General features: G+C 51.3%; 1 protein-coding gene across 1 annotated transcript in view; it reads right to left on the reverse strand.

The window, feature by feature from the left end:
• HDGF (heparin binding growth factor) overlaps positions 1-11,486 on the reverse strand; it is a 33,421-nt gene extending 21,935 nt beyond the window's left edge. The window contains exon 1 of the mRNA XM_005310939.4: positions 10,855-11,486. Coding sequence (XP_005310996.1) covers positions 10,855-10,941 — 87 coding nt within the window. The 5' untranslated portion in view covers positions 10,942-11,486. The remainder of the gene's footprint in view (positions 1-10,854) is intronic.
• Between the last annotated feature and the right edge of the window lie 3,036 nt (positions 11,487-14,522).

Raw genomic sequence — 14,522 nt, forward strand, 5'->3', positions numbered from 1 at the left:
CTGCCTTGGCTATTTAGATTGTAAGTTCTTTAGGGCCGGGGGGAGAGGGTGTCTCTTACTATATGTCCGTACAGCGCCGAGCACAATGGGGTCTTGGCCCACGAGTGGGGCTCCTAGCCGCTACCACCCCGCGAAAGGTAAAGATGTGTCCCACTGCCCTCTGCTGGATGGAATCGGAGCAGTTCAGTAGTGTGTCACAGGCCCTAGACTGCCCTCTGCGAGCGGGTGATTCTCCCGTCGCTCGGAACAGGAAGCTGAGAGTTCTGTCTCCGTGCCGTGCCAAGAGGCTGTGGCAGGCCACGGGATCCCAGGCTTGGTACCGTAGCATTTTTTGCACACGCCGAATCCTTGAACGCCGGAGTCTCTGCTTTAGAGAGAGGCCGACTCCCCCAGCGAGGGATGAGGGTCAGAGCAAGGGATGCTACTCCGACAACAGCCCCCGGGCACTGCCCCCGACAACAGGGCTGGGCAGGAGGGAATGGGACAGGCCTGAAGAACAGGACAGAGAAAAGAAAATAATACTGCGCTCACTCTCTGCCACCGGAGAGCCTCAGACATCCCCTCAGCCAGCCTGGCATGCGACGCGTCTGCATTACTGCACGTCCCATACACTGGGCAGGGGAAGGGGGGCTGGGCTGGCTCTGCAGAGGGGCCCCTGGTGAGCAGTTCGGAGGCTCCCAGCAGCACTGAGAGGAGACGGGCAAGTCGAGACCAGATTAACTCCCCCGGGCACTGGGGCAGTATCTGCTCCATGTAGACGGCATCCACACAGCTGGCCTCTGCACCTCCTCCTCCAAGCAGCACCCCGACCCTTTCCCTTGCCTGGATCACGCCGTGCGAGGCAAACAGACGTCCACCAGGACAGGCAGACTATGGGCTGAGGGTAAACACACTTGTGTCATCTGCCTTCCGAAGCAGGACTCAAAAGCAACTCTCTCGGGTGGGTGGCAAAAGGCTACTCGGCGAGTCACAGAGCTCCCCCTGCATATGCGCAGAAAACCAGCCAGGTTCTAATCTCAGTGTAAAGCCAGAAAAACTCTGGAATTAAATTAGCATCTCCAAGACCAGCTGGAAAAATCTGTTGCGGTCTCATTTATCGAGGAGAACTTCACCCCAGGACTAGCGCCGAGTGAGAATTTTCCAGCAGGACTTTTTTCCATTGGAAAACGCCATTGCGCGGAAATCGAAACTTCCTGCGGGAACATGGTGACTTTGACAAAATTTAGGGTTTGTCTGGGTTTTTTTTGGGGGGGGGATGAGGGATAAGGTCGTAATGCTCAATTTTTGCCATCTGCAGAAGAGAACATGTTGACTTTCCATTTTGAAACTGGACATCCTAAATTACAGTTGACGTGATAAGCGATACTACAACGAACATTTCCACAAAACCTGCGAAAATTCCTTTTTGCGGGAAATTCGGAAACTCCGACGCCGAACGAAAGCCAGCTTGGAAGTCACAGAAGAGACAGCCCGGGCCTGAAGGAGGCCTTGAGATTGGGCACCGTGCCCTGGAGGAACAGAGGCTGGGTGAGGCCTTCAGGGCGATGCCTTTGAAGTGCTGGGTGTGCATTGAGGAGAAGCTGCCCATTCCCCCAGGGCCGTCTCTGGAGCGCTGGGGTGGCATCACTGGCATGCCCGACCCAATTGGCTTCCTTGGGGTGTTCCTAGGAGGGGGTGGGCTATGGGCAGAAAGCTAAGCAAGGTTTGCCTCGCTCCGCGACTGGATGGGAAACCCACCATCCTGCTGGAAGGGGTACTGGTGATTCAATAGGACCCTCGGAGTCGGGGCGAACCTCCCCCTCACCCAAAGTGCTGGAGGAAGCAGTGCGTGTGACTCAGTAGGGGGCGCTCTCCCTTCATGGTCAGTGCTGGAGGTGGGTTAGGTGCCCGGTTAAACACAGCTGATCCGTTAGGCTGGGACCTTAACGCTGGGACGTTCAGATCCCAGCTCCTTAACTTTACACCCCCCCTCATTCGGTGCTGATAAAACCCTTCCTCTCATCAGTCAAAGAGAGGAAAACGCTTGGGAACTTATCTCACTGGCAAGCCCAAGACGACTTTATTACGGGGGGGGAATTTCCAATAGCACGGTAAATTGGCCGGATCTACCCACAATCCTTATACCAGTAGAACTGCATCAACTAAGGCAGGGATAGGCAACCAAAGGTGGCACTCACACTGCCCAGGTCCTGGCCACCGGTCCGGGGGGGCTCTGCATTTTAACTTAATTTTAAATGAAGCTTCTTAAACATTTTAAAAATCTTATTTACTTTACATACGACAATAGTTTAGTTCTATATTATAGACTTGGAAAAAGAGACCTTCTAAAAACGTTCAAATGTATGACTGGCACGCGAAACCTTCAATCAAAGTGAATAAATGAAGACTCGGCACCCCACATCTGAAAGGTTGCCGACCCCTGAGCTAGGGGCATGATTTTCTCACCCACCTACTTATACCAGTGCAACTCATAGCACAGATGCAGCTATGCCAGTCCAAAGGTGCCTTAGCCCAGTATAGATTATTCCCCTGCCTGTACGGGACTAGCTACCCCCTGTTTAAGCACCTTTATACCAGTAAACCTGCACCCTCACTGTACCGCTTTAACTAGACCAGTGTTATTACAAAGGTTCTGCTGCTTTCTGTAGACAAGGGCTAAGCGATTTGCCCAAGGCCACTTAGCAGGCCAGCAGCAGAGACAGGATTCAAACACAGATCTTCCTGGCCCTAATCCCAAGGCCAGCCTTCCTCACACCCCATTTATAAATAATAATAACCCTGATTTCTTGAGCAATAGATCTTGCAGCACTTTCCAAAAGGTCAGTGTCATTATCCCCATTTTACAGATAGGGAAACTGAGGCATGGAGTGGAAGGTGATCACCCAAGGTACCCAGCAGGCCAGTGGCAGAGCCAGGACTAGAACCCAGCTCTCCTGACTCCCAGTCTGGTGCTCTAGCCACTAGGCCATTCTGCAAGCAACCCTGGAAGCTGTATAGAACTTTGGACATGCTGGGTCTCCCATCACCCTGTAGGCACGTAACAGGCTGCTAGGAGAGGATGCTGATGGATCCAACGTTGCGCTAAGCCTGGACACCGCAACAGACTGCTCCAGAAAATCCTTTCAAGAAAAAACTCCCTCCAGAGCCCACGATGCTGCCGGAGCCCCTGTGTCTCCGAGCGGGGGGCGGCTGAGTGTGACGGGGAATCAGGCCCGAAGCGAGTCACACCCGGGAACAGTGTTGAGCAAACGGCTTGCGGGGGGGGAAAGCGAAGCCAGAACCACCGGGCAGAGGACGTGCAAAGCCTCGGGCCTGCCAGGACAGTACTTTGAGATTCTCAGCTAAACCCAACGGCAGCTCCCCTTCGAGCTGCTGAGCCGGGAAAGGCTCCTCCCAGGAGCCCCTTTCTCTCACCCGGCCAACAGGGTCGGCCCGGCCACCCGCGCGCAGCCTGGTTCTCAGCGACGCCATTGCTGGGCTTGGGGCACCGAGCCCTGTTTGTGCTCCCCAGATTCCCACTGCCAATCGCAGCAGCCTCGGGGCTGCTCTAATTTAACACTCTGGTTCTGTGCCCCCAGGAAGCAGGGACTAGCCACAGTGCAGTTCGCAGCGGTTGGGAACAGGGTGGATGCAGGGTTACGACAGTCCCACCCCAGCCAGGGGGTTCCCCTACTCGGGGGCAATTTTCAAGGGGACATTTCAACCCCTCCGGCTGGCAGAGTGGCCTCAGCGTCACTGAGGATCAGGCCCCCCTAGAGGCACATGGTAACAGAGCTATCCCAGGTGGATCGAAAGCTAATGGCTGGGATGCGAGAGTCCAGCCCCTGGCAAGGTCTCCCACTGAAGTCGCTGGGAGCCGAGAGCGCTCGGCACTACGCCGGGGCACCCTGCACCATCGGGCCCACGGGCTGCTCAACCCGACCTTGCGGCAATCGGTGTCCCCTGGCTACAGCAGAGCCTTGACTTTGTGCAGGCGGGGCCCAAGCAGCGCACCAGCCTGGCTAGCAAGCTGCCTCGCCCACCCCGGAGAAGGGCGTGGCTCAGGCAGCGTTATCCAGGAGGGAGTGGCTACTGCAAGGAACAGAGCGCAGCGACCCAGGTGCCCGCCCTGCAGCCACTCCCAATCCAGCACCGCACCCACCCTCTGTGCTTGTCTCTGGAGCGAAACGTTGGGACTCGCCCCGCAGGCCAGGACCGAGCGGGCAAGGCTGGTCCTGCGCTTGAGGCACTCGCCTGGGAGAGCCAGGTTCAATTCCCAGCTCTGCCACAGACGCTACATGCCCTTGGGCAAGTCCCCTATCATTAACAGATGGGGAAACTGAGGTTGACCGGGGTGGCAAGAGGAGGAAATTCAGGTGGCTGCGGGCGGTGCACAGGTAGCCCGAGCATTCGGCAACATGGGGTGAGACTGGAAGCCAGAGAGGACCACAGGGTCTGTCTGAGTCCAGCAGCCACAATAAAAAAGCCTCTTTATATTCAGCCGAGTCCTGTCCTTTCACTGCTTCTGGGGATGCGGCCGCCACCTCGCTCTGATGCGGGGGCTGAGGCCAAACCCGGGATCCCCGTCAGAAATTGGCAGGCTAGGTTCCGCGTCGCTCTAGAAGGATCGAGAGAGAAGAGAGCCCGGTGGTGTCGCTGCAAGGAGACAGCAGGGGCCTGGGTGCAGATTCACGTGGCGTTTCCCTTTAAGAGGCTCCCGACTAGTTTCTTGCCTTTCAGAACAAATGGCGCGGCCGGCGGAGACCAGCTCCTTAAAGCGGCAGCGGAGCCTGGGGCCTGCAGCAACAAGGCCAACTGGATCCGGTTTCTTGTTTAAAGAGGCAGGGAGCGCAAGGAAGGAAGTGCCAAGAACAGTTGAAGGGCCCAATCCTGCAGGGTGCCAAAGCTCCACCTCCTCCCCGCACAACCTCAGCACCTAGGAGCCCTGTGTGCATCCAGCCGCATAAGCCTTCCACTTAAGCCTCTTGGGGCCACGATTCTGAAAGGTGCTGAGTACCTTTCCCCCCCTCCCCTGGAAGAATCAGGAGCAACCCTGCAACACCTCCTCTGAATTCTCTGTAAATAAATCATGTGGCTGTAATTAAGAAGGGACTTGGATCCCATAGCTGCAGAGGGGACGTCCCTAAGGTCGGGAATGCAGAGCGACTGTAGCCGCTGTGCGCTGCACGTATCCCTGTATTGCTACCCGCACCGAAAAGCCCCGACAGAGATCAGGGCTCCATTGTGCCAGGGGCTGCACAGACAGAGGGAGATGCAATTCCTGCTCCGCAGAGCTGGAATTCTGAACAGACACAACCAAGGTCTTAAAATCAAGAGGAAGAGCGGCCTTGTGCTTAAAGGGCTGGGCTACGAAGACCTGAGTTCTATGCCCATCCCTGCCATTGGCATTCTGGGTGACCGTGCCTCTCAATGCCTCAGTTTCCCCTCCAACTTCTTGTCTCTATTTAGATTGTGAACTCTTTAGGCAGGGACTGTCTCTTATCACACGTACGTACGGCGCCTGGCACCGTCTCAACCTTGGTCGGGGCCTCTAAGTGCTACCATAATCGGTGTAATTATTAGTACGGAGAACAGAGGCATAGAGAGCTGGAGCGACTGGACCCAGCTGACCTGGAAATTGAACCTTGATCTCCTGAGTCCCAGGCTAGTACCTCAACCACAAGGCCAACCATCCCCTCCATCCCTTAGGGTTTTTTAGGTATTATTTCATGGATTACGTTTGTTGGGATTTTTTTTCTTCTAGGTGGTAGTGGTGATGATGTTGGTTTGGTGGGCCTTTCAAAGCTGCCCAAGTCCCATCATGGGAACTGGGAGTTTAAACCCACCCTCTGGGCAGTGTAAGCGAAGAGGAGAATCCGGCCCGGTAAATCTCAACCTAAAACTAACGAGACATGTTAACAGTGAAGGTTGGTTAGTCACGTTAATTACAGTAGAGCCGAGGGACCAGCCAAGAACCCCATTGTGGTAGGTGCTGTACAGGACTGCTCCTGCCCTGAAAGACCTGACGACCTAGATGAGCTATGATCTAATAATCTGGCTTCCAAGCAGTCCCCTCTGGTCACACCTCCCTCCTGTTTATGTCTCTCTATTTTTAATGTATTGATTGTCTCTTTAGGTTCCGCTCACACCTGATTTAGACCCGGGGTATTTTGCACGAATGCACCAGACCAAAAGACATTAAAAAAATAAAAATCTTTAAGATTTAAACAAATTGGCTCATTTTTTGTGTGGGCAACCCTGCTCGGTCTACTCCCACGAGTAATGGGATTATCTGAGGGAGTCAGGCCAGGAGTATCCACCCTTCCCAGGCTGCATTGTGCAGACATTTCCTGCCCTGACGAAGGATTGCTCACTGGCAGGGGAATTGCAGGATTAGACCCTGAGTTGCAGGATATTCGCTACCGACAGCAGTGCTTACTTTGCACTGGTGCGAACGGCTGCACAAGGTGCAGGGAACAGAGGACCCAGCCCCTTATCTTCACACGGCTGCAAAGGGACAAACTTGATTCTGGCATCAGAGAAATAACAGCCCGTGAGCTCTTCGGGGCAGGGCACGTCTCTCGCTGTGTGTCTGTGCAGCACCCGGGGGCCTGGAGCTCCGACTGGCCTCCAAACAAACAATTAATAATAATAATAGAGCAGTTCTTTGTGTGCACTGAGCTGATCACATGCCCAATATGAAACCTGCCTGTGTTCCCCTCCTCCCCCACCCCCACGCACTGGTTTTATAATTTGATCTACAGGGAGCTCAGGCAAGCTGGCTCCCCCGCCGAATTCCCAGTGACACCGCGGAGAGGCCCGCTTCGCCCCGCCCTGAGGCGCGTCGAGGGGCCTGAAAGTGGGTGCTCCTGTACTTCACCCCCTCCACACGCGCCTAGGCCCCTCTGGGCGGTGTAAGCGAAGAGGAGAATCCGGCCCAGGTCGTTCGGCAGCCCCCAAGGCCACACGCCACCAAAGGAAGAGATTTTCCTCTCCTGAAGCAAAACTCCAGCCGGGAATTAAAAGACACGTCCCTTTGGGAGGTCCCGGAGAAACGCAGCAAGCCTCTCTCGCTCCTTTTTGGCAACCCCCTTCATCGGGCTGGGAGAAATGTACCAAATTCGAACAGCAAAATCGATGCTCCCCTCAAGCCGGAGATCAAAAGCCCCCAAACAAGAACTCGGCCCAAGCTGCCCCTTTCCTGTCCCCCCCAAATAACCTCCCCACCCCCCCACGCTGGAAACATTCAGCATCTGAGGATCACTTGTTGGCTCCTCCTAGAAAAGCGGCTTTCAAACACATTTCCAGGCCAGAGCCAAGTTATAATCCCCCTGCCCCTCCCCCCACACGGCATGAAACCAAACACAAGTAATTCCACAAAAGCCAGGAGGTGGGGTGGGTGGGGGGGGGCTGAGCTGAAAAACTCAGGAGGTTTTGAACCATCTCGATGGCTTTCAAACACGCTGCTCTTTGGGTCGATTTTGCCATTTGAAATCGCTTTCGTTTTCAGCCTGTCCTGTCTGCACGGAGGAGGAAGAGGGCGGGGGCAAATCCTCCAAGGAAATTTTAAACTGCATCATCAACCGCTTAAAAATAACCAGCAACGTCTTCTGAAGCAAGAGTCTGTCTTCCCCACCCTCTCGCCCAGGAGCGACTGGATTCCTGGCGAAGTCCGTCTCTTAAAGATTGGGAGCTGGCTTGCCGTTGAAGTGCCTGGCCCAGTTCTGCAAAGCGTTGCGCACACTTAAATCCCCGGCTATCAGTTAAGCATCAGGGGGTAGCCGTGTTTGTTTTTGTGGATACAGACTATGTGGAGTCCGGTGGCACCTTAAAGACTAACAGATTTATTTGGGCAGAAGCTTTCGTGGGTAAAAAACCTCACTGCTTCAGTTATGTACGTGCGCCAAGCGCTTTGCTGAATCAGGACTTCGGCCCGCACATCGGCCCGATCTTACTCCCGTTACTATTAAACGACGACACTATGACAGAGCCAAAAAGCCTGGATCAGGACTTCGCCATTGGCTTGGATGGGCCCAGCCCGGGGAGCGGCAGAACGCTCCCCCATAACGCTACGAATATTTATATTGATTTTTAAAACGTAGGTGTCCACACGCGCTCCAACCAGCCTCACCCTGGTTCCAGTTCAAACAAGGGCAGAACTCCTACCAGCTGCAACGGACTAAGGCTCCCTGCACGGACCCCGAGCGGCGCCGATCCTGAGACGGGAGCTACGCGGGGTCCAGAGGCGCTGATCGGGCTGCCAAATCGGGGCAATCGTGTGTGAATCCCACTTTCTGATACCCAGCTGTTCGGACACAGCCAGTAACATCAAATCAGGCTCGTTAGGAAATAACAAAGTACTTTTAACCTGAGCAGCATCACCTAGGAGCGAAATTAAATTATAACGACTTCTCCCGCAACGTAATCCTATGGCTGTGCTCTGCACCTCTCGGTCTCTCCTGGGATTTTTGCTCTACTGTAGCTACATCAATGTATTTAGAGACACTGCAACATACCCCTACCCCCAACATACATAAGCTCCACTGGTGCAATATGGGGCCTGTACTGATCTTTTACCTCCTTCACTGGTTAACCCCATTCTGTATCAGTGCAGCACGACTGCATTATAGGGTTTTGCACTGGTGTATCGTCCCGCTGGAGTACAATTCCCTACCCCAGCCTCATGGTGTCTGGCACACCACGTGACTCTAAGGACCCCACACATGCTCAGAAATTACACGTGGGACCTATGTTACAATCCAGCAACACACACACACAAAACAGGGCCCCGATCCCAGTAAGGGAACCAAATGGTCAGAATTCTGAGCTTGTGGGCCTAGGACCCAGGTCTATTAATAGAGTTTCACTCTAACAGAAGCACAAAACTAAACTAGGTCAACATAAGAAGGAAACGTCTGGTCTGAAGTTCTGGTTTGGTTTTGGTTTGTTTTTTTTCTGCCGTTAGTTTGAACTAATGAAGAAAACACACGTCCACGTTCGTGTTACCAGCTTATAAGATATGTAGTCTGCAGGCCTGATCTGACAAACCTTCCCCGCCACAAGCAGGCAACAGACCAGCACACGTGCTTCCAGAATTACACCCGTATTTCCTAGGCTGAGCCAACAGCTTCGCAGAGAAACTTTCTTAGCACTAGCGGGGCATTTGCTGTTTAGTACCGTGCAAAATTAAAATTCCAACCAATCAAAGGACAAAGGAACCCCCAAAAGGGCCAGATCCTGAGCTGGTGTGACACATGGGAGCTACTTTACACCAGCTGGGGATTTGGCCCACAGGGCCGAGGGGGCCTAAATGGAACTAGTGTGCCTTTAAATGAAATTTACAAGATAAATAAACAACAACCCTTAAAGCTCTAACAAAGACTGCAGAAGCAGTTACCAGAGACCCCCTGACTACAGCTTTAATTCTATTTGGACTCTAATATTACAAAAATAAATAAAAAAAGAGCTGTGTTTGTTGCACTGAAGATGAAATATGACAATCCCATTGGTACCCCCTCCAATTCCCCTCCTCCCACTAAACCACAACAGGGAAAGTCTAGTTTCACTTACTGTCTCCAAGGAGATTAGCAAAAAAATGCAAGAGACCCTCCTAGCAGAAAACTCTGAACACAACTGGGTTCACTTTTTAAACAAACTGCACCATTTTCATGAGCAGGCAACAGACCAAGTGATATTTATTTTGAAGTTGCAGCAGCCTTTTAGCGCTGACGGAATAATAATGCATGGAAAATATTGATAAAGGTGAAGTCCTATAAAACAGCCACAAAACCACCTTGTATATATTTATTATAATCTACTTTGACTCCCATATACCTGTGTATGATCTAATTTCTGTTCCCAGAGATGTGTCTTGCACAGCATGAAAACAGACAGGGCCATGTAAACACTCATGGAACGCTAATCAGATTCTCGTGCACATTTTTTTTAAATATTCACCTGTCTTCCATATATTTATGAACTGCTCTCTTGTTTCAGAGCCATATATTTACTGCCCAGCATGAAAAAGCACAGGACAGACTATATAAACACACATTAAAACAAAGTCATAGATTAACCTAGTTCTAAATCTACTTTGTTCCCTACTTACTTATTATATGGCCTAATTTCAGGTTTTGCGCTGGCACAGAGAACAGCATCTACCCTGAATTTCTTTTTTTGATATAATTTATCTGACCTGATTTCACACAAACTATATCAAATACACCTCTCACGTGGAAGCTGAAATTCGATCCTATGAAATATGGCTGAAAAGAGATATGAAGACACTACAAAACCTGAACGCCGATGTTACACTCTCTCGGGCATAGGGAAAATTGAGAGTTGTATAGATCATTTTAGGGTTTCTAATCCTTGTAAGGCAGTGCTCCGTTTCTAATCGGTAGGCTCCCAGGCCCTGTTCTAGCCCAGTTTTTACGGGGTTATCAGCTAATCTCTGTTTTCCAGGGCTGGTCTATGAAAGACTCAGAGGTTCCCTGGCTACGTTTAATTTCAGAGCCACAGAGAGGTTTATAATCCAAATCTCCCTCCCCAGGTGGTGCCCCACTTCCAGATCTCCGGGCCCCCATACCTATAAACTCCCAGCCTAGGTTTATAATCCCATGCACGGGCTGAGTCCAGCTCTAACCCAGGTACCCAGGCTCCCAGTAATCTAAATCTACAGGCTCCCATGCCATGCCATACAGACGGGGGGGCGAGCCTGGGCCAGCCGGAGGCGCTGAAACTGGTCGGCCATACACACCCCCCCTCCCCGTGCAACGTGCAAAAAGCCCGCGTTATGCAACTGGGGGGGCAGTGTCGATCCCCCCCCTTTGCACACACACCCCGATCCCCCCCCCCCCTTTGCAGGCTCCTTACCCTAGCAGGCCAGTGGGGGTAGCCCTTCATCTTAGCAAACACCAGGTCCCCGCATTTGTACTCCTTCTGCCTGTTGGACCGGGACATCTTCGCCTTGAGCGCCAGGCTGCTGGAAAGTGGGGGGTGGGGGCTTAGGTGTGTGTGTGGGGGGGGAGGAGGGTGAAGTTTGGAGGCAAAACCCAGCGATCCGGCAGGCAGCTCTCCCCCACCCCTCCGGAGAGCAAGCGGCCTGGGGGCGGGGGTGGGGGGGGACGGGAGCCAGCGGCGCCCAGGTGGTGCTAGCAGCAGGTTGGCTCCCGGGAGACGGGTCGGTGCCCCATGCAGTTGTTTGTGTTTGAAATTCAATTGCTCCCTCCCTTCCCCACCCCCCCTCCCGGTGGATGCGATCGGAGGCTCGTTTGCTGATGCCTTGTCCTAGACACACCACTTGGTGTAACGCTCCCCCCCCCCCAAGGAGGAGCAATAAACTGGGGGGGGGTTACAGGCTGAATGCGCAGAGCTCAGAGCGAACAGATACAAAGGGGGGGGGGGGCTCGAGAGAGAGACTCCAGGGTGCAGACGCTCAGGTGCAAGCAACACAGTTGCAAAGAAAGAGACTGGGGTGCTACATTTGGCTGGTAGCAAAAGAAAATATTCCTAATCATCAAGTAGCCAGGGAGGGGGGCGGCTTCCGGGGGGAGGGATCTGGCTACAGTTGTTGCAAATCAATAATGGATCATGTTAAAAAAAAATCAATGAAGTGCCCAGCTCCCAGGTTGGTAGGGTGACCAGCTGTGCTGATGTTATAGGGACAGTCACGATTTTGGGGTCTTTTTCTTATATAAGCTCCTATTTCCCCCCCACCCCCTGTCCCGATTTTTCACATTTGCTGTCCAGTCACCCTACAGGTCGGGGAGGCGGAATCCAGGTAAACATTGTCATGTTGCACCCTACAATTATTACTCCTACGAATACAGCATCCAGGTGACTTTTGGGGAGGTTAGGAGGGGGGACTAGCCGTCTAGATTTGTCTTGTTGCCAACTAATGGCAATACTAATTAAAGAATTTAGCCTCAAGGTGGGGGGATGGAAGCCTCCAGGTAAATGTGGCTGGTTGCAACATAATAATTAATGAATGATAAAATATCCAGCTTCTAAGGAGTTATGAACAATCAGGCAAATAACGATACAGGATTTTGGTTCACGGTTTTCAAGGTAAAGCTACAAATATCCAAGGACAGTTTCCTTTCTCCTCGCCCCAGAGTTAAGTCAAAATCTGGCCCCCAGTCTTGCAAAGATTTATACACCTGCTTAACTTCACCTATGTACCAACTCCACTGACATCAATTGAATTTATGCCCAGGCGCAAAGTTAAGCATGTGGCTGTCATCAGGGCCTGAGCTGATTTCAACTTGTCTGCTACCCTGGTCTTGCAAAGGGCGGCATAGCTCATTGGCCTGCTATACCCAGGGTTGTGAGTTCAATCCTTAAGGGGGCCATTTAGGGATCTGGGGCAAAAATCTGTCCGGGGATTAGTCCTGCTTTGAGTAGGGGATTGGACTAGATACCTCCTGAGGTCCCTTCCAACCCTGAGATTCTATGATTCTGAAACAATTTGCAGGATCAGGCTTTTGTTTTAAACCAAGAAAAAATAAATGTAGTTAAGATCCCCATTTCCACAACCGCTTAAGCACCCAGGTAACTTTCCATTTGTGAGTAGCCCCACTGAGTTCCTTGAGGCTTACAACGAGTATTTAAGTTACTCACTCACGTCAGTGATTTGCAGGAGCTGGGCCTAAATGTGTCTTGTGGCAAACAAGGTAGGAAAAAAAGAAAATACAAGACAATCCAACTCAAGATACTTTATATGGACAGAACGTTCTGGTTCAGTGCTGCTATTGGTCCTGTACAAATAAATAAGTAAATAAAGTTTCCAGCTACAGTTATGAACAATGGCACAAATACTTAAGGCCCCAACAATGAAGCTACTTATGTGTATGTGTCAATGTGGCCAACTCTGGCTATATTTAGTGTGTTCCTTAAAGCGGGAGTCATAGGATTAGGTAAGAAACTTGGCTTTCATTTAAAGAAGAGATGTTTCTAGCCCTTTTGGTTGCAAAGAAAAGCTTGGAAATGTGACCCTCCCCTCCCTGCAAGGCTCCAAAATGAAAAGGGGGATAAAAAGAACCCTAAACATGTCGTTGTTTACAATCGCATGATTTTTAAGCCAAGGACCTGCTTGTGTGGATCCGAATCCAGGGTCAGGGCCTTGAATAAAGGGACTACTCACAGTGCGTGAAGTCAAGTCTTTGCAGGATGGCAGCCAAAGTTGTGAACAGACCAGAGAGTTTGAAGTCCATCGGGGTGGGAGGTTATTGAGATGTTAATGTCTGATTCATAAGCTCCCTCTACCACACTTTTCCCCATCACTAAAATTAAAAGCAGCCAACTTAAATCAGGACTGAAACTGGTGAAGGTCTGAATATCGGGGATTTCCGCTTCTGTACTCCCCCTTCCATTTCATCGACGGACAGTCGAAAGAGCAGGGCCAGGGGTTGAATGGGGAGAGCTCCTGGCAGCTGAGGGCTTGATCTTGCAAGAGGCTGAGATCCAGCTCCTCAAAGATAATTACACACCTAAACTCCCATTCATTTAAAGAGGAGACAGGCACCTAACTACCTTTGAGGATCTCGGCCTGACTGCTTTGGCCTTGATCCAGCAAAGCATTGAAGTGCATGAGCAGTTCCATGGAGTTCAATAAGACGCCCCATGTGCGTAGCTGTAAGCGTGTGCTGAAGTGCTTTGCTGGGTGAGGATCCAAGTGCTTGCCGGATCAGGGTCTTAGCTGGTAATTTCCCCCCCAATGGCTTTAATAATCACCTGGATCGACCGATCTTCAGCTGTCGTTAAGACTGCGCCGATCACAACACATCTGCCATTCTTCTCGCATTCTTGCCTTTCTTCTCCATGCTCGTCCGAAACGTTTAACAATGTCATCTTCCCGTCTTCTTGGAGGCCGACCAGGTGGTCTTTTCTGGTCTCGCGGGTACCACTCAGGAATGATTGTGGTCCACCTATTGTCCGTGAACCGTGCTATGTGGCCCGCCCATCGTCTCTTATTATATCTGCTTTCCGTGACAATATCTTTCACACCGCTGCGTTCTCTAATCATTTCATTTGGGATACGATCCAGAAGGGAAATTCCCAACATCGCTCGTTCCATTGCCCTTTCAGCTACCGACAGACGCTGTTCTTCTCTCTTCATCAGTACCCAGGTTCCACTGCCATACAGCATGTCTGGCAGCACTGTTGAATTGAAGATATTTGTAACACAACGGGGACTTGCTCTCAGTTGAAGCCTTTAGCCACTACTTTAATACTAATCATTAATTATTTATTAATTGTAATTAATTATTATGGCTTTACTAATAATTAATACATAGTTAATCATTAGTATTAAAGTAGTGGCTAAAGGCTTCAACTGAGAGCAGGTCCCCGTTGTGTTAGGGAGTAGTCACACACACAGCAAGAGACAGTCCCTGCTCCAGGAAGCTTCCAGTCTAAACAGACAAGGCGGACAAAGGGCGAGAGGAAGGAAATTCTATTATCCCCATTTGCAGGTGGAAAATCCAGATTTAATTCAAAATTTAGGTCTCTATTAGTATTAATTATTATCATTTTTCTTGTAT

Source organism: Chrysemys picta, chromosome 20, assembly GCF_011386835.1.
Source record: "Chrysemys picta bellii isolate R12L10 chromosome 20, ASM1138683v2, whole genome shotgun sequence".
In the NCBI taxonomy this organism is placed as follows: domain Eukaryota; kingdom Metazoa; phylum Chordata; order Testudines; family Emydidae; genus Chrysemys; species Chrysemys picta.